This window comes from Accipiter gentilis, chromosome 8 (genome assembly GCF_929443795.1).
Source record: "Accipiter gentilis chromosome 8, bAccGen1.1, whole genome shotgun sequence".
Classification (NCBI taxonomy): Eukaryota; Metazoa; Chordata; class Aves; order Accipitriformes; family Accipitridae; genus Astur; species Astur gentilis.
This window is the reverse complement of record NC_064887.1, coordinates 37,715,585-37,735,091: the sequence shown is the minus strand read 5'-3', so window position 1 is coordinate 37,735,091 and position 19,507 is coordinate 37,715,585. Positions and strand designations below refer to the sequence as shown.

At 38.2% G+C, this 19,507-nt stretch overlaps 1 protein-coding gene across 6 annotated transcripts; it reads right to left on the bottom strand.

Moving 5' to 3' along the window:
* Positions 1-1,500: 1,500 nt before the first annotated feature.
* On the bottom strand, positions 1,501-19,314 carry LOC126041540 (regulator of G-protein signaling 21-like). Of its 6 annotated transcripts, none has more exons than XM_049807363.1 (6): positions 15,318-19,314; positions 12,498-12,691; positions 11,310-11,384; positions 7,823-7,899; positions 6,382-6,548; positions 1,501-5,410 (listed from the first exon to the last, which is right to left on the bottom strand). In XM_049807363.1, the coding sequence occupies exons 3-6, from the start codon at positions 11,318-11,320 to the stop codon at positions 5,207-5,209; spliced, it is 459 nt and encodes a 152-aa protein (XP_049663320.1). In that variant the 5' UTR covers positions 11,321-11,384; positions 12,498-12,691; positions 15,318-19,314; the 3' UTR covers positions 1,501-5,206. The 6 variants fall into 6 exon arrangements, with proteins under 6 accessions (XP_049663320.1, XP_049663323.1, XP_049663322.1 ...); XM_049807366.1 differs by having other exon boundaries at positions 12,498-12,658; XM_049807365.1 differs by having other exon boundaries at positions 12,498-12,654.
* Between the last annotated feature and the right edge of the window lie 193 nt (positions 19,315-19,507).

The window sequence follows — 19,507 nt, the reverse complement described above, 5'->3', positions numbered from 1 at the left end:
CAAATTATATATAGTAGGTTTCCCTTTCTTAGACATAGCAGTAAAGTCCAGATATAACAGGTAGTCTTCTGCAAAATTCAGGGAGTCTTTCTAGAAAAAACCAGCTGGTTTTGGCCTCTAGTCTTCAGAACTTCTGGTTATTTTATATTTCTAGTTCAGATAGATTATTTTATCTTGCATCTGATCTAACACCCACATAGGTGAGCCGGGACCCTTCCACTGCCTTACGTGCCTTCATTCACGCGATTCCACACAAGCTGGAACGTTGCTAAAGATGTGTGGTGTAAAGAGAAGACAAAAATCAAAAATGTCATGAGTCAGTTCTGATGTGCATATGTGGGGAAGTTGTCAAACTGATTGTTTTCTAGCTGCTGCTTGCTGGAATAGTTTGCCCACACTGGTATCGTTCAGGTTTGGATAAATTGCAGCAATTGTTAAAGCCGTTACTGCCTCTTTCCATGATTGAGTTTTGTTTCCAAAGCTGTACCCTCTACAACAGCTGAACTGGGTCAAGATGGGCATCTCCCATAGGCATCTCCTCAAGAGGGAAACCTTATACCTAAAAAATAAGGCTAGTTTGAGAAGGGCACTGCTGGCCCAGTGGCTGGAGAGAGCTCAGGGAGGAGAGGACGAGCAGGTTGTCAGTGTGCCACGGGGACAGGTCTCTCGGCTCCGACGTCAATCAAAATGCCTTAGGAAAACTGGAAACTGCTAATTGAAAATCCACTTCGACAGCTCTGTAACCAGAGAGGAGTATTAGGCTTATGTATTTGGGTACATGAGCAAAACTGTTATTCAGTATGGATTAATGGGTGCAAAACTCTTCTCAAATTATGTAGGTTCTTAGCGTGATGGTTGTCTTGTTTAGCAGCAGGAGCTGCTTCAGGGATTCTGTGTTCTGAACTTTATTGTTTGGATGAAGAGTCAAAATGAAAGTCTAGGAGATTCTTGTGCAAAGCCTGTGATTATGTGTGTCTGTTCAAGTACATTTTTACATTATAGTCTGACAAACCAGAAAATACGGAGTCTCCATCTCCAACATTTACAGAAGCATGCTGAATTTAACCTTTGACAAGACCTAGGTAGGAGTCTCACAGAGCCCTGTCTGCCACTGGAAATACACCCGGCTGCCTATAATTTGGGATCTTGTTCTTCAGAACAATCCTGATATCAGTCCTGTGTTGAGGGCTAATTATGCATACATTATATTTATGTATATGCGTATTATTTTTATATTTAGGTATTCTAGAAAATATATAAATATATTATTTATTACTTTATTGTTATCCCTTGAATTTTAATTCTGGGACAGTCCTGTCATGATGTGAGCATGATGGATCTGATGGGGTCTGTGAGTCTAGATGCTATTGGAGCTTTAGGATTGGTACTGCACGCAGGAATTGGGGGGCGGGGGTGGGGTTGGTTGGGTGGTTGGTTTTTTTAAGAAGTGTGGTCTTCACTTTGCATTTACTTAGACCATTTCTATTTCGTAGGATTTTTTTGTACATCTACTTTTTTTTTTGTGCTGAAAGAGATTGAATCCTTTAAAAAGAATAATTCTTCTCAGAATTGAGATTTTTGCCTGGCTTGGACTTGTAAACAGAAGGGGGAAAAGACCAAATAGTCACTTTTATATTTCAATGAAAGCAAGTGGGAGGCTTGGAGTGCAAACGTAGTTTCTAATTCAACTTTTTAGGAGTGCTTTCTATTTAGCTACAACAGTATTTTCTTCCTCTTTTTATTATGGGCTAGCAAAAAAAACCCCACACCAAAACCTCCCTAAAAATTCCACCGTAACTTCTGTAAGATAATTATTGAATATGTATTATTCCGTATTAACAACAGTGTAGTCTTCACTTTTCCCATCATAACCCAGAGCTGTTACTGGGATAAATAATTCTGGTAATGTGTTAGCACTTGAGATTCCACAGGAGTAGGTGATGTACAAAGTTATGAAAATAGTTGTGACCCCTCTCCACAAAATTTATATCCAGGTTTTTCAAACTTTAGTGGCTTTGACAATGAAGAAACTACTCTGATATTAAGTGGCTTTGCTCTGAAAGATCACTCTGAAGCCTGAACATAGAACCTGCCTTCCTGGAGTGCCTGCATGCTCCCCAAATATTAAAGGGCATAAATATACTACATTTTGATGGAAGATGGAGGTAACTTCTCAATTTCATAACTGCTGCACAACAGGTTATACAGTTGGGCCAAGCTCATGCTGGAAGTCCTTGGTAAAGCCTTGGGATTTTGGCAAAGTTCAGTCTAAATCTTCTAAATCACACTTCGGTGCCTGGCCTTTTTGTATGTCAAATTATCAGAGCTCAGATACTAGGCTGTGACCTTTTTTTGGTGGTGTAGAAGTATGAAGCATCAGCTTTAGATGTAGAAAATAAAGGTAAATAAAGACTACTGACTCCCATCTTTCACATTCGAGTGTTTTCAGATACTTGCCGAAAGGGACCTTTAATAATGCTTTAATAATAAGATATATTATAGAAGTTTTCAGAAATTTGATTCTTAAACTCCAAAACGCTTCAATATGCTGTAGATTCTTTTGTTTGATTGCATATAATATAGCCAGATACTGCTCTGAGGATTTAAAAATTAATTGTGAACGTATATCCAGTTATCGTTGGATATATATGAATTTATAGTGACCATTTATTTAAACTTTGCACAGTTTCATCTCATTTCAGCATCTGAAATAGATTAATTAATAAAAATGTTGAAAGGCTTGGTCAACAACAAAAGTTTAATTAACTTTGCTAGTTAATTAAAACTACCATAGTTTTAATTAGGGGGTTATAAAAGGATTACTACTGCTACTTTACACTTGAGTCTGTGATAACCCCTAAAAGTTCAATTACTGTGCCTTTTTCTTAAAACATTCTAAATTAATTCAAAATGTGTTAAAACCATTCATGATGCTTTATGTAATTATTAAAATGAATGTCAAATGCTAAAAAAAAATATTGAGAATGAGCTACTCTTTTGACAATAATTATGCTGTTGATCATAGACAATCGGCCAGACCATGTGGATATGATGCTTCCTACTAATGCTTTTATATAGTTACCAGAATAATAACATGCATTATTTTTATCAAATTTGACTATTTTATATATATTTTTAACTTCTTATGCTTCGCTCCAAGCATTCAGGAATCAGAGATCCCTGGCAGACATCTTTCTACCACTTTCTAGCTCTGCTTGTGATGGGGTAAAGTCAGAAGTGTGCAGGTTTTGAAGGAGCACGGAGAGTTGTGAGATTTCATGATCACACATCTATTTTCTTGGTACTTTTTTATCCTTAGCTCCCAAACGATTGATAGAGCAGAACTTTTTGGCTTTCTACGTGCCCCACTAAGAAAGGTGACGTGATCCCACTTCTTCCTGCATGTGGGAATTTCCTCTTCTGAAAATGAGAATTGGATTTGTAAGAAGGGAAAATGACTTGCTATATTTTTGAGTAGATGATGTAATTTCAGCAATCCTGACTGCTGTCTTTGCTGCGACTTTAACCAGCAGAAATCCCCCGGTGCAGAAAGGATGCCAATGCTGCGCTGCAGACGGAAGTTGCAATTTTCCACTGAAGCATCATTGCAAAATGAATGGTAGCTGTGGGACTGCGAAACAAACCCACATCCTCCTTGTAGCTCAACCTCAGTGATCGTGTTCATTGCTCTGTTAACCATTAGTACTGGGGAAGAAAGAAAAGAAAAAGAAATGCAGAGGGCAAGAAGGAAAACTGGGTGATAGAATAGATCATGGGTATCAAGGAACAGATATTTTACACCCATCCTAACTACCTACCAACATAAGCTGTGGCAGGACGTTAACCTAAGTACATAACCGAAAGCAATGTATTGGGGCTTTCAGACTACTTAATACCCTTTATTGTCTAAACGAATTAGTTCCTCAGTGTAGTTTGATAAAATAGGATCTTTTGCGTAGAGGATATGATGGTGTGTAGCAGGCATGAACAGAGTTCCAAACAGGGAGAGATTCCTGGAGATTCAGAGCAGCTCAAAAGCAAAAGAATCAAAAGGATCAAATTCATATAAAAATGAAAGATTTTTCTTTTCTTAGAAAAATCTTATTGTTGTCTCTTGTATTTAGAATTATTTTTCATAGTGAAGAGTCTTCCTGCCCCATGTGGTTTAAAATATTTTTTTTTCAATATTATGCCACAGCTCTGTCCTTCACCTAAATATATGCAATCAACCCTCTAACAGTGATGAACGAGATCAGTGTGTGCACTTGGAGACACCTGAAGATTGCACTAGAATCCTATCTCATCTTGCTTGTTTGAAAAATAACACCATGACTAAATGCTGATTTACATGCTTACTTGCCTAAAACTGTTTCTCTGATGCCTACTGTTCTGCGTACCTGTATTTCATTGAAAATGGTAATAATTATTGACATTACTACTTCAGGGGTGCATGGGGACAGTATCACTGATACATTTGGAAAAGCGAAGAAAATGAATTATTTATTGAAAATGTACAAAGGAATTTTTCCTCAGTTTTTTCCAAAATGCCTTATACAATTAATAAATGAGACTTTTCAACAAAAATTTAAATGAAATAAACACAAAGAAAAACTGAAGAGAGTCATCTTGAAGACAGCTGTATTATGAAATATTTATTTGCTCTGAATGCCAGGAACATCTGTTATAAAGCAGGTGCCTATTTATTAAATATTATCATAGTGTGTTATCTACCATATTTCTACTTCTTCTGTTTTGAATTGGTATAAAACATGTTTAAAAGAGGATTTAAATTTTTTTTACAAATTATAAATAGGATGATGAATGAATGAGTAACTGTATTCAAGTCCCCTGAAAGGAATTTATTTTTGAGGCCATACTTGTAAAGAAAAATCAACGGCAAACCAGAAAAGCAAAACATTCTGCTTAAAAATGTGAAAACACTGTGACAAATAAAGCAAGCATTGGAAAAATTATCAATGGGAAACATCTTTACTGAAAAGGTAGCTCAAATGTCTTGGCATATTCCATCCCGTTTCTTGAATATTTCTCTACTGCTATTAGAAAGTATCGTGTGCATACTGTACTTAAAAACGAGCTGGAAAAGGCAATTCTTACATCTGGTTTGTACAATCACTTTAATAAAATATTATCTGTACTGAGTTGCAATAGGAGACATTTACAAATTCCTAATCCCTCAGGTATTTTCTCACAAAAATGGGAGCCATCTCTTCTGATTTCCGTGCTGTTGCTTCTTTACTAGTTCCTTGTACATTTCTGACCTTAGAAACCTGGGAAAAGAGTCCTTTGCCATGAGACTATAGACTGACCTCTGAGCATCATCAAAGCAGCTGAGGGTGGGCTCGGAGATATTCTGAGAGATGTGGGTTTTGGTATGGAAGTCAATATTAATCTGTAGGAAGAAAGGAGACGTAAACCCAATGTCAGTTTGATCAGAAAGCTGAGGTCTGTTCGTGTGCAGGCCACAGTTTGCATTTGAATTTCCTCCCAAATAGCCTGGCTGATGCAAATAAGCAGGAAGGTCATCCCTTCATTTTCTAACATACTGAATTCTTAATTTTACTTGGCTCTTAAAAAGACGGCATCACTGAAAAAAAGAAGGGAAAAACTTGCTTCTGATTATCGCATCTTTTTGCCAAACTAAATCCTATGAAGTACCAATCACCGAAGAGTAAATTAGAGATGAAGGTACTTAGCAGCATTTTAGGTTTTGGCCCTGTATATTTTGTAAGGATTTTTTGGTTTTATTAATAATGAAATGGATTTCAATCATATGTAAGACACAGGGACATTCAGAGCACACTCACTACCGAAGGCAAAAACATCAGTGTAAAAGTTTTTTAGGGAGTAGAATGTGAACAATAATTAATTAGCAATGCTTACTGTGTTCCTTCACAGTAAGCATTTTTTAAATAATGATAAAATTGACAGCTGTGATGGAAATTTTTGCAACTTTGCATTTTGATTTTCACCGTGGCAAAAATACCTGTACAAAAGAACAAACAGTCATTAACATTTGAATGTACTGGTACCTAAAATATGGAGGAAATGGTGGTTATTGCATTATAAAAATGGTTAGAGAAAACCAATGATATTTAACATAAATTTCCTTAAATCTTAAAGTAGAAATTTCAGAACGTGAGATAAACCTGTGTGAAAAATGTATTTAAAGTATAAACCAGAAGAGGTCTTTGTTTGCTTCATAGAGTTCCACACGCTGTTTTCTACCTGCTAAATAATTGAATGAAAATGGAAGTACAGCCATGTTGAATCGTATTTTCTGTCATTCCTGGAAGTTTGGATCTGAACTTTCCACTTGATTCCCATCCTCAGTACCCAAAGTACATACAAAAAACTATTTACCTCCTTTGGAGCGTCGGCTTCTATAAAGTCAGAATAAATCTTTTGGGCTTTTGAGGTGATCTTAGTGGAGGATTTGGTTTTCTTGAAATCCTCGCAGGCCAGCCAGAACTCCACATTCTCCTCACTGAACTCTGACTTCAAAAATGTCCTAAAAGCTGCCAAACCATCTGGGGAAAAATGCATAAGATGACGGGCAGAGGAAAACTAATGCCGTTTATATGTATGTATATACACACGTGTGTGTGCATATGTGTACGTATAGATATATATGTGGTATATAGAGTGTAACTTATGTGTCTGATATTGTTTTGCCTGTCAGCCAGCAGTTAGTCTTAAGAGGCTGTTGTGGGAGAAGTAAATAGGAGATGAAACTATAGCAATGATAAGGTGACTAAGAGAATTCTTTCAAAGTTACTAATTGAGGGATGTTCCCAATTCCTGCCTGCTGTGGTTTGGTCTCTCTAGCACTGATACGCTAGTCAAAAGCGGATCCTGGAGATTTTGGTCTTCAAGAGGATTTGTTGTGACTAGGAAATTAGGGATTTGAGGCCGACCCTTGGTCTAACAAGCAAGTAGGTAATTAAGTCATATTGTGGTAGTATGCTCCCCTCAGAGCTGAGGTTAGCCCGCCTAAATACCGCTTCCATCTCCTTTCAATTAATGATTAAGACTTGGATGAAGAGATGGACTCTTCATTACTTCTTTGTTCGGCATTTTTTTTTCACTTTTAAGAGAAAAAAATGAAACAAAGGTTTGTTCGGAAGAAATTGGTTTAAAATTAATCCAAATCACAACCTCTTAGAAAAGAAAGGTGACAGCACCCAAACTTAGTTGTGTTAGTCAAGTTAATACTATCGAGAAACCGTGTGAAGGCACCCCAGGGTCCAGGCCACAATGTTGGTGCAGGAAAATGGGGCAGGGGCAAGGGAATTTTGTGAGTTACACGTGGTTTGGGGTTTCAGGTCAGTCAGAATGGGATGTCTTGGAGAAGTGACTTTGGATATATTAGAAATAATCATTTTTTGTTTGACTGAAAGTCAATGCACAACATGGATATTTCTCTGTAACAGGAATACCTAAGAAAAGGTTTGTGGGTTATTTATTTTTAAAAACAGGAAAACCAGAACCATCACACGGAGAGTTTTAACAACCGTTATCTTCATAAAACAAACCTCTTGCAGAGCACTTCTCCCTTCTTAAACGTCCCTTAAGCGTTGCCCAGAAGGTATCTTGTGTTTGCAGCTTGGAGAAACATGCCCCCTCTGCCTTTCAGCCCAGCAGCTCCCATGCCTCCAGCAGCACCGCTGGTGTGGAGAACACCACTCAAAGCACGTGGAGAGCTGAACTGGAGAGCAGCGTGAAAACCTGACAAGCAACGTTTGTCCTCTGGGTTGACACGCGTTTTAAGAAAAAGATTTTTTTTTTTTCACTTACTTCTTACCTTTATTAGCTAGTAGTGTATCCACAGACTCAGACCAGGCCATTGTTTCCCCAGCGTCTGACCTGTGGAAACAACATCTATCCTTGAAAATAGCATTGTGATCTTTTGTGCGCGCAGTCTGTGGTAGCTAGTCTATTATTTGGCTATTTCCTTGAGGGAGCAGGGTGAGTAATTCATGTTACTCTATGCACTGAATAACATAAAGTCAACGAAAAGTGTGACACTTTTTTTTTAGTGTAGGTAACAATATAGACTCATAAAGTACGGTGTTATTTGACATTGGCAACTTGATTATCCATCCAGGTGATAGTAGTAACGCTTGGAATTGGCTGAACTATAGTAAAAGTATAGGAGGGCTATTAACGTTCTAGAGCGCGTACTGAATTTCTTCTTGAGTTCAGATGCATTAACCATTAATTTATAGGACACTTTTTGCTTGGAATGAGTAGAATTATCTAAAACATTCTCATGCTAAGAGTGGTAGGATAAATGGGCATTATTTCAGTTTCTCAGCTGAGTAAATTCACAGGTTTGCCACTTCCTTTGTAACTTGCTGTGGGTCTCTGTTAGAAATGAGACACGGAACTAAATGGACCCTTGTTCTTACAAAGCCTGGGTGCTCTGAAGTTGTTCGAGCTGGTTCAGAAGCAAGGCTCCGCGTGCAGGCTAACGGAGGACAGCCGCGAGATCTGACAGGCAGAAGGATGTCAGATAAGGGAACTGCATGCTAGGTGTGTGGAATGGTTTTTTTCTTGTAACTTGGGAAGGATGGTCATACTCAATTTAGTCCACGAGTACATAGATAAAATAAACCTGTCTTTTATTCCCGCAAAATTATGTTTTGATTAAAATCGCCATTGTATGAGTTTTAATTTAAACATCTAGCAGAGAAAAAGAAACTCCTTTACCAGCATTATAGTTATTGCTTGCATTTTTTGTCACAAAACCTTGGAAGAATATGATTTCTTGAAAATGAAACATTTTGTGGAAACATCAGACACACATGTAGAGATGTCAGCATGTGCCTGGCTGCTTTCCTGCATGCCAGTTTTTCTATTAGATTTTCTCAGTTTTTTGGTGGTCGGTTAATTTGCAGCCTCAGGCACCCCCAGATGAACGTTAGTCTCATATCTCGCTCAGCGATAAGCAGGAATAAATCTGTCTGGCCATCTAGCTCGTATTTTGTTTTAGAAAAAGGAGCATACTTCTTCAATAAATCTCAGTTCAGTGGTTTGTAACTGAAATTTTTTTGAAATACGTTTTATTTTAAGGAAAATTTTGAAAAAGAAAAATATATCTTACAAATGTCCTCAGCCAAAATTTTTGAGCTAGAAATTTCAACTGTTAATCAGTTCTTCTTGTAACCTCTAAAGACAGGCAGTAAAAGATGAAGAATTTAATTGAGCTGATACTCTATTATCCACCCAGAAAAGACTCAGTAGAAAGTTTTATCCATCTTTTTTTAAATTTTAGTAAAATTAATGCATATTAATTTTTTTTAAAAAAAGAAACATTAAAGTTTAAAGGGAATGAAGAATGTTTTACTAGCATTTTGCACTTGTGAAAGATCTTGACATAAACCAAATAGTTCAAAGTGCAAGGCCAGAGCAGAGTAATTGATCCCCCCCCCATTTTGGATACAGATTTTTTTTATAAGGAGACAAGGAGACAGGACAACTCTAGAATACTTGCAAGAATATCCAGAGGTAAGTAATAATTAAATAGATCAGTATCTCATGTTGCTTTTGTTGAAACTGTTACATTTTATACAAATAATAGAGACGTATTAACCAGACAAAAAGAAAAGAAACCAACTTTCTAATTCTCTGGTTATGTATCTTGTATAGGTTACAGTAGGCACGAGGATTTGAAACTGAATTTACATTCTACATGAATATAGTACTCGTTTGACATCTTGGCAGCTCTGGAATGATTTGTGTGCATCTTCTCTCTCATTTGGTGGTAAGAAAGGGGAAATTGGAAAACTTGGAAACATTTTGTTATGTTTCAGTGTAAAATCAAAACAAATTCCAAAATTTTTGATGGAAACAGAAATCTTATTTTCTGACTAGACCCTGTTTCCGTTCAAAAAACCTTACAGATTAATTTTCATGGAGCTTAGTCATTCTGTACGGAAAGGTTTTTTTTTTTTCATTTGGTTTTCCTGGTTTCAGACATGCAAACTCATGGGATGTAGAGCAGGTCATCCTCTGCTCAGCAAAGCATCACAAGCCGCAGACACTGTCCACAATACTGAGGGGTGGGAAATGGGGCTGAGTGGAAAACGGTGGAAAAGACTCTGCTAAAACACAGCACCTGCCTGTACATGCTGTGCTGGTCTTTCCTCTGGGCTAGCATTATAAGAGAACGTATTCTCAAGGCTGACAAGATGCCCATCCATCAGGAGAGCATTTTAAAGTAACCTTTGAAGTGAAGTTCACTACGCTTTTGTCTGTCTGACCCACTGGTGTCTGAAATCACCTATGGAAAGACCTTTATGCTGACTATTGACTTTCTGCTACTGTATATACTAACTTAAAAAATAGGTGGTTTAGGAGCTAAAAGGCTCTGGAGTCTGATAAATGCACCCAACTCTTTGTTCTGGATAAAATATTACAGGTTTTCTTAACTTAAAAAAAACCACCCACCCTAGAATTCTGTAAAAAATGTTTGATATTCATAAGGGGACAAACCCCTGCTCTGAAGTATACAGGTTACTTTGAGAGCTGTAGTCCACAGCCATTTCCCCGCATCACCAGCAATGGTATTTTCTACTTGTAAATTTATAAAGAGATTATATGATAGTGTCACCCTATTATGTAGCTGTAGTTATAATTATTACAATAGATCGTGGCACTGACACCTTTAACAAGCAAGCTTTCTTTACAGCTGTCAGTTTACTTACATCCAGACTGCACAAAATGATATTTAAACAAAAATAATAGCATTATGCATATTTTTACGTATGTTTGCACACATACATGAGGGAAACTGGAGTGCAAATATAGTCAGCCCGTACTGAAAACACAAATGAAAACTAAACATAGCATTATGTTGTACTTTGTGAGACATCATGTGCTGATGGAATTAATCAGCAGAGAATTTGTTTTAGTAACCGTAACAAACTTTTATCAAATATGTAACAATTTTTCAGGTTGTTCAGTAAATATTTACTAGCTTTCTTGTCAAACAAAAAAGCAAAATGAAAGACCAGGATAAAACAGGCAGCACGAACATAATTCTGCTTCTCTTCCTTATGTGTAATAACATTTGCTTCAATATTTACTTATCACTCAGAGAATTATCTCACTGACCTCGTGGGATTTAGTTGAGTGGGAATGGCAAGCAGAACTGGCAACAAGGAATCAAAATGATCATATACACTTTAAAGGAGGAAGGAAAATAAAAGCTGTCCAGCTTATTCAAAAGTTGATCATCCCATCCCATAAATCTGCTACGATTAAAATAGCCATAAACAACAACTCACTTCACTGGCATTTTTTGTTCCACTGTCTGACTGTCACAGGTAGGGCAGAATTTCTTTTTCTGACTGATCTTCAAGCTGAAGGTAATGTGACAGCAGGAACAATACAATTAGCATGTGAATAATCAAACAGTACAATGCAAATTGACAAACTGTTTTTAACACTTCCTTTAAAATTATTTCTTTCAGAAACATGGCTTATTTTTTAACAGTGGCTGTTCTAGCTTAATCTACCAAAAGTAATTTTCATTAAAAACAATTTTTATGCAAATATCTCTCAAGACATATTTATGTTCTGAACAACACCTTAACAGAGAAATCATGTTGTGATTTTTCTCGTCGACCACTTGGCTTACTGACTGTGGAAAAGAAAAAAGGAAAATGGGTTCACTGCACGTAACTAGAAAATTCTTCACTATAATTCTGTACTCTCCTATCTGTAAAGCTTACCCATCACTTTATGTGTCTTAAAGGTCAAGGCCCCCTGAGCCATTGTCCCTTTTGTTTATACATACAAGGCTTATCACGATGGGACCAAAGAGTGTCGGGATGGCATCATTTGCCCATTGATGCTGTTACGAATAACGGGATCACACAGCATTTGATACTTTAAATGCAGTGATTTTTTTCTACTCTTACTGATATTTCATTCCATGTGCCATCTTCTAGCAGCATCGCTCTCCCCCCAAAACATTTTCGTATCATTTCGTCTTTTGCTCTTGATAATTATTCTTTCCTCCCCAGCTCTTTTCTTCCTCTGCACGTTCCTCGCTGTCCCTGGCTCTCCTGAACAAGCAGCCTTACTGACTGGCTTCTCGCCTTCCTCCAAATCTTGTCCCGCTGCCTAATCCTTTGCTCACCCTACCTTCCTGCTTCTCAATGTCTCCACTTGATATAAACAAACTTCCAGTCGTTCAGGAACTGGAATACAGCTGTCCCAACCCGCAGAATAAGGGATTTTTGTCTTCTCAGTTAAAGTATTTTACACCAAGTAGAGCAGCCTCAAGAGTTGAGGTCCCACTTGATCTTCCTGGATGGTATAGTCACATACAAAGCTGCTTTCTGCCTGACTGAGGACACAGTCTTTCTTATTTTAGCTATTTCTGTCTTCTAAGGTAAGAAAGAAAAAACCAAGCACTACATGCCACATTTTGCCCTTAGCAACGTTAAGGGGTTATTCCTCATCCTCACCTTTTGTGGATCTGTAAAAGAAGTTTCAGGCCAAACTGTCTGATGAACTTCACATGGGACAAAAGTAGTGAATCCAGCCAACAGTGCTCCAGAAAGTTGAAAGCAGATGGGAACAGATACAGAGAGGTGGGTTGCTTGGATGATCGGGAGAATTGAACTGTCTTGCAGGAAAAGAATAAAAGACTTCAGTTTGTCTGTAAAATGAAAGCAAAGAGGAGCTATGATTGCTCTCTGTGAATATGGAGGGGTAATCCAGAGAGAAAAAAAAAGGAATTATTTTAGCTTAATAATCATATTGGCAAAAGAAAAAATGTGTATAAACAGCCAGTGAATAAATTTAGGCAGGAAATCAGAAGGCAGCTTCAGAAAAAGTGTTGTTTTTAACAGCCTCACAGTAGAATTTTTTGTCCTCTCTACTCCTCTGTACTCCAAAGATAGAACTTCCTATATTTATGAAAGAGATTAGTTTAAACTGTTGCCTGTAGTAATAGGAAACTAGAAATGATGATCCAAGATGCCCCTCTCAGTCTTATATAATACTAAAAAAGATTCCTGGCAGCAAAATACAAATCCTTTCCACAATTTCTTACCTTTACATCCACTTGCTTCTGAAAGTTCTAACAGAAGGAGAGCAATATGAATTATCATCCTGATTCTCTACAGCGCTGCTTATTTTCCTTAATCAGTTATTTTCTCTTATTTCCACAGAGTATGTACTGTGGACTGTGACACTGTGCTGGTAAGACTAATTCACCATCTTACAGGTGGAGAAAAAAACCTTCAGCACCTTCATTTACAGCAAATCCTTTGTGACTGATTCAGTCCCAGGTTTTAGCTTTGGTAAAAGAGGATAAACATAATACAAAATCCAAACACTATTTATTTGTGGAGTTTCTGGCCTGGAAGACTGTAAATAGCTACAACTCGAATTTTCTAACAGTGAGATTGTCTCTTTGTCAATTATTGTTGAAATAGTACTTTTTTTCCCCTAATGTTATGTTTTGTGATTGCTGGGCTACCTTTCTCATGTAGCAAACAGGAGGTTCTTCTGCAAATATGTACAGGCATTTACATGCATTACTATGTCTTGTTATTTTTAGGAAGGGACTTTGCTTTTAAGTGCCCCAGGTTCTCACTGAAAAGCAGCCAAGACTTAGGAGCAGTTCAAAATAGGTGTTGAATTTTCAGCCAAGTAACAAAATTCTAGATGAAGGCCTGATGCAAGTTTCCTCCAGATTCCCTGGTGTAATGCCAGTAAAGTCAGTGCGGTTATGAGGACAGAGATGACACCAAATTAAGCAACACATCAATTCTTGATGATTCCATTCATTTCTCAGTGTTTGCCCCGTGTCTAATCCCAATGATTATACTATTCACCCACCTTAGAACTGTGATTATAAATTGGCTTCTTTTACATTTTTTAAGAGGTAATACCATTCTTGTTATATAATAGTCCCATTATCTCCTGTGAGACTATTTATGAGAGAGAGGGTGCCTATTTTTTTTATAATCACCTGATGATACACTTTTTTAAAAAAACAAAGTTCCAAACAGTGTAACAGATGCATTTTTAAAAAAATTCTATCTAATCGCCTGATGTCTGAATGATACAGACATGACCATCTCCTGAAGATTTTCAGCGCTGATATTTTAAAGTCAATCTTAGCAGCCACAGAAGGATGCTAAACACCACGAGTATTCTGACCAGCACACAGAATAACTAGATGGATGCATGCCGATTGCTCTTGCATTTTATGGGGTACTGATCACAATTCACAAAACCATGAAGCTATGAGGGATTTTCACCATTGTGTAACATGCTGTTCAGTGACTGCTTAGTCTCTGTAAGCTGACTGTATTTCAGCTACACAGCAGGTAATAGGGTTGTTATTATTATTATCCCAGTACAAATATCACAAGTACACTAACCAAAGTTAGGCACAATCACCTCTTCCCATAAGAAGTAGCTGGTAGTATTGTCATATACTTCTTCTGTTTGGAACTTAATAATTTCTGGAAAGAAACTCTAATATTTTACTGAAATTTCATAAGAAGAAAAAATGATCTTAGTATTAAAACAAATGCATCAGCTGCTTGTGCAAATATATTAGCTATTCATCATAAAGAGTATCAAGCAAACAAAAAGAAATATAAATATGTACTAGAAACAGGCTGGAAATTGCACATAGAATTATTTCTAAACTTTTTGGTAATCTGGATGCAGCCGACACTACTGATGTTTGCAGCTTCAGTTCACTAATAAGCTGGACTGGGCTTACAGAGTAGCTCAGGCCCTTATCTGCTCAGCTAATTTCAATGTATTTTTAAAACTTTATCTGTGAGACCTCTGGCTTAACATTTCTGTAATTCTGAGGACTGTGCTATGGATTTTTGTTTTGAGTCCCCTGTCTTTGACAGGCCGCAGGAGAGCTAGAACTGTAGGAAAGGGAATGCAGATCTATTGATTGAATGTTTGCTCTCCTCCTTTGCCAATATTACTTGCTGAGGACTACTGATTTATTAAATATTTAAATCCCCTGAAATTTTAGACTTACTGCTTGACTTTTTACTGACACTCATCTTTTTTTCTTCACCTATCTTTAGGCATTAGTTTCACTCAATTATCTTCCTTTACGAAAAGCTATTGGCTCTTTAGGGGAATAAGGCATGTCATTTTTTGTTCCTCTGACCCACATCTGAGCTAGATACTAATCTCAGTAGACAGTATTAAACAACTCTTCATGTTCAAACTATTGGTGTATTAACCTAAGAAATCACTTTCATTTATTTATGTTCCTTAAAGAGCTGCCTTGTACTCACCCGAGTGCAACGTGAGAAAAGGTTACACTCTCCAATAGCTGTTTTGGTGTGCTGGTGTTTCCCCTGGATCAGGGTCAATATCTTATTGCCCTTCAGCACTTGGCCCCTGTTAAATCCATTCCATACCCAGGTTTGCTCGGATAGTGTTGCCTTGCACAGTGTAATGTCAGCAGAAGAAAAAGTTAATGTTCTGCTGGTCCATGTAATTCAAGCAAATAGAGACTTGACTGCATTTCTTATGTTGGGAGAAGCCAAGATGATGTGAGCACTGCTGGCATCCTAGTGACATGGAAACGCCTGTCATATGGGATGCAAATACATTTTAATCACAGCACTATGTAAATGCCTACCTTCCAATAGCACTGCACAGCATGCTCAACTCACAAATTTATTTTTTTTTCCATATGAATAACTCCATGTGTCTTCAGTATGCCACAGAGCTGTTTTGCGTAAGAAAATGATCTGTTATTTTCCACCCAAGCAAAGTATGCCCTTCAGGTAAAATGTTTTGATTTTTAAAACAATCTGTCAAAATGTTTTGCAGCATTCTGGGCTCCTCATGTACAGGATTTCCAAGCGCTACACAAACACAAACCTACATTAGAAGAGAACTGGAAACAATTCTCAGGATAATGTGCAACCTTGAAGATTCTCATTTTGTACTAATTAGCAGATTATTTGGCACAGCTCATGTCCTGGATGAATACGCTGTTATTTACATAGCATCAGACTTCACAAAACTACATAGAAGCAGTCAACATAGCACAAGCATACAGGATCATATTATGACCTTGTGCTTGGAGACAGGTATAAATTGCACCAGTGCAAGAAAATATGAAAGGTAGGCATTACGCCTCAGAAAGCTCTTGAACCATAGTTCTCCGTAGCAGTTGTCTCTTGAGTAGTGCCTCGTGGGTGGTCTGTCCCGAGCCAGGCTGAGCTAGGAATGAATGAAAGGGAAAACCAATATACTGATGTTCTTTGTTACCTCTTTTTGTAAATGACTGCTAGACTCTGACTTCTCCAAGTAATCTGGGCAAAGTGTGTGTATGATGTAGGAGAGCTCCTACTGAGTCCCCCGCAGGGGGACAGTCCACGTGAGGATTTAATTCTTAGAAACCTTCTCTTCCTTAAGGAAAAACTGGAGTAGCATTAACTGCAGGAATTTAAAATGAGTCTGGAAAGTTGGGAAGAAATGAGAGTTTCTAAAATACAAGCAAATTGGATGGTGAAGAAACAACAGCTCAGGTTTGTCCTTGTGTTAGGCTTCAGCTTAATCTTCTGTCCTGTTTGAAAACTCTAAATTGACTTCCATCGGACTGTATTTCCTGCTACTTAATTTTAGTTATATTTCATAGAGAAGGCAACAATAGAGGCTAGATGGTAAATCTTGTAAATCTCCTTAGGAGGAGGTTACGCAAACAGATGCCATTTAGGAAAGGAGAGACAAAAGCTTTGGTATAAAACCAGAGGGAGCTTTTATGAGACCAGCCCTAAATGATCAGAGTACAAAAAATGGATGATGACAACAAGACGTTAGCAAGAAAAAAGTAGGAACGGAAGCAAGCTCGATGGTGCATAGGGGAAATATATTTTTATCTGTGGCACAGAGCCACACAGGAGCTTAAAGGGCATTTGATTGAGGCATTTGACTAAAATGCAAAAACCAGAGTGGGATCTAGGGCAGGCATCTGAGCAAGGCATAAGTTTATGAGCATATGAATCACTGAAGAGAGGAAGAAGATTTTATGCAATATTTTTTCTCAGCTGAGGTCTTTTGGCAGTATGTGTGGAAAGGAGAGGGAACTGCATTCAAAGCAGTAGTTAATTAAGGCAGGCTGAGCAGCTGGGGACAAAAAGGAGAGAAAAATGATCTGCCTTTTGTGAGTCACTTACAAGTTGTAGCATGTAAGAGCCATATCACCAATCACCTACTTTAGTGGAAGATGGCAATCTATCTTTTTCTTTGAGATTCATCTTGGATTTCATTCCTCCTTTTTCTTGTCAGTTCAAAAATTAATCAAGGTGTCTTTTTCAAAATAACAAATCCCAAAAGCCAAAGAAGATACATGTATATGTGTATTTCCATCTCTCTCAAGTTAAACAAGATCAGCAGATAATAATTCAGCTAATTTAAAGCATCTAAGTAGACCTAAGTATTGAAAGAGGAGACAAGCCTTTGTGCTATACAAGCCAGCAGATTATTTCCCTTGTACTTTGGGTCTGGAGACTTCATGTAAGGACTGAAGTGAAGTGTTTATGTAGGGTAAATTATTGTGTCGGTAAGAGGAGTATTTTGAGAGCTCTTACTGAATGGCACATACAAATCTAAAAAGCTGCTACGTAAAATAATCCTCAGTAAAAATACTTGCCTGATAGGCCTTGCATATGTATTATTTGCACTAGGTCAGCTAAACAAGAGGATTTACATAATTATGGCATTGATTCTGCCAAAACTAGAGAAGCCCAACTACGTTCCCTGGCGCTGCTCTAAGGTGCAGGGCTAGCCCTTAGTCTGATCAATCCTGTCTAACTCAATCCTGGAACAGCATCACAGACTTGTACAAAATCTATGCTTAGTTCATCTTCCAGGATTACAGTAGAGCACTAAATAGTAGAGCACTCATTTTCTCTCACTAAAGGGAGCCTCTTCTAGACAAAACCCTTTGCCAGATAATTATGTCATTTTAGTTTATCTTTGTGCCCTTTGCCTTCCTTTCTCTGAATTTATCTTGGCTTTCTTTGTGCAGTAGTTCCCATGGCATTAGTCTGCTGTAAATTCAGCTACGGTTCATAATTATCTTTGAAAAACATATGTGCATAAATAGCTACCAGGAATATCTTATTTGTTTTGTTTTCATTATAAAGCTCTAAGAGGGACTAGCACTATCAGTACCACAGACTGATAGTTTTCAGGAATGCCTCCCTGGAGATAAGGAAAACTTTCCATGTGTCTGTGAAATGAAACAAAGGGCGCCTGCTGACTTGTATTTATCGTTTACAGACCCTTTGACTAACAGCTGTCTTTTTGCTAAGAAGAAAAAGTCTTACTCAAAGTACTACATTTGTCATTAGTTTGGATTTTGGAACAGTATTAAATACACATATTTTTTTCATTTATTTCATCCATGGCAAGAGTAAAGGTGCAGATTCTCAGCTGGTATGAAGGAACATAATCACACCAGGGGAGAATCCAGCTGCAGATGTGTAGGTCTTATGCCTGTGTTGCAACAGACCCACTGTTAACGCTCTGGTGGGTCTGTTCTCAAATCTGTTCTCTTTCTCTAACACCGTTAGTAATACACATCATAGGAACATGTGTATTTTAAATATCTGAGAACTCTGGCATCCAGACATTGTTGGTGATACTAGAGATTCCCTAATCAGAAACAGGATTGTTTCTGGCAGAATTGGTTCATGTTTAAGGGATAGACAGTCAAAGATCTATCCAGAAAAAGAGAATCATAGAATCATAGAATGTTTTAGGTTGGAAGGGACCTTCAAGATCATCTATTTCCAACCTCCCTGCCACAGGCAAGGACACCTTCCACTAGACCAGGTTGCTCAAAGCCCCATCCAGCCTGGCCAGGGATGGGGCAGCCACTATTTCTCTGGGCAACCTCTTCCAGTGCCTCACCACACTCACAGTAAAGAACTTCCTTTCATCTAATCTAAATCTAACTTCTTTCAGTTTAAAGCCATTACCCCTTGTCCTATCACTACGTGCCCTTGCAAAAAGCCCCTCTCCAGCTTTCCTCTAGGTGCCCTTTAGGTACTAGAAGGCTGCTCTAAGGTCTCCCCAGAGCCTTCTCTTCTCCAGGCTGAACAACCCCAACTCTCACAGCCTGTCCTCATAGGAGAGGTGTTCCAGCCACTCTCTGATCATCTTCATGGCCCTCTTCTGGACTTGCTCCAACAGGTCCATGTCCTTCTTATGCTGGGGGCCCCAGAGCCGAACACAGTACTGCAGGTGGGGTCTCATGAGAGTGGAATAGAGGGGGAGAATCCCCTCCCTCGACCTGTAGCCACACTTCTTTTGATGCAGCCCAGAATGCGATTGGCTTTCTGGGCTGCGAGCGCACATTGCTGGCTCATACTTGGTTTTTCATCCACTGATATCCCCAAGTCCTTCTCTGCAGGGCTGCTCTCAATCCATCGCCCAGTCTGCATTCCTGCTTGGGATTGCCCCG

Bases quoted from the DNA above. Each gene is read 5' to 3' on its own strand.
- LOC126041540 (XM_049807364.1), bottom strand. The intron at 6,549-7,822 runs GTAAGAAGTAAG...ATTTTTCCCCAG, and splicing joins TACACTACTAGCTAATAAAG to ATGGTTTGGCAGCTTTTAGG. The intron at 5,411-6,381 runs GTAAATAGTTTT...TTCTTCCTACAG, and splicing joins AAGCCGACGCTCCAAAGGAG to ATTAATATTGACTTCCATAC.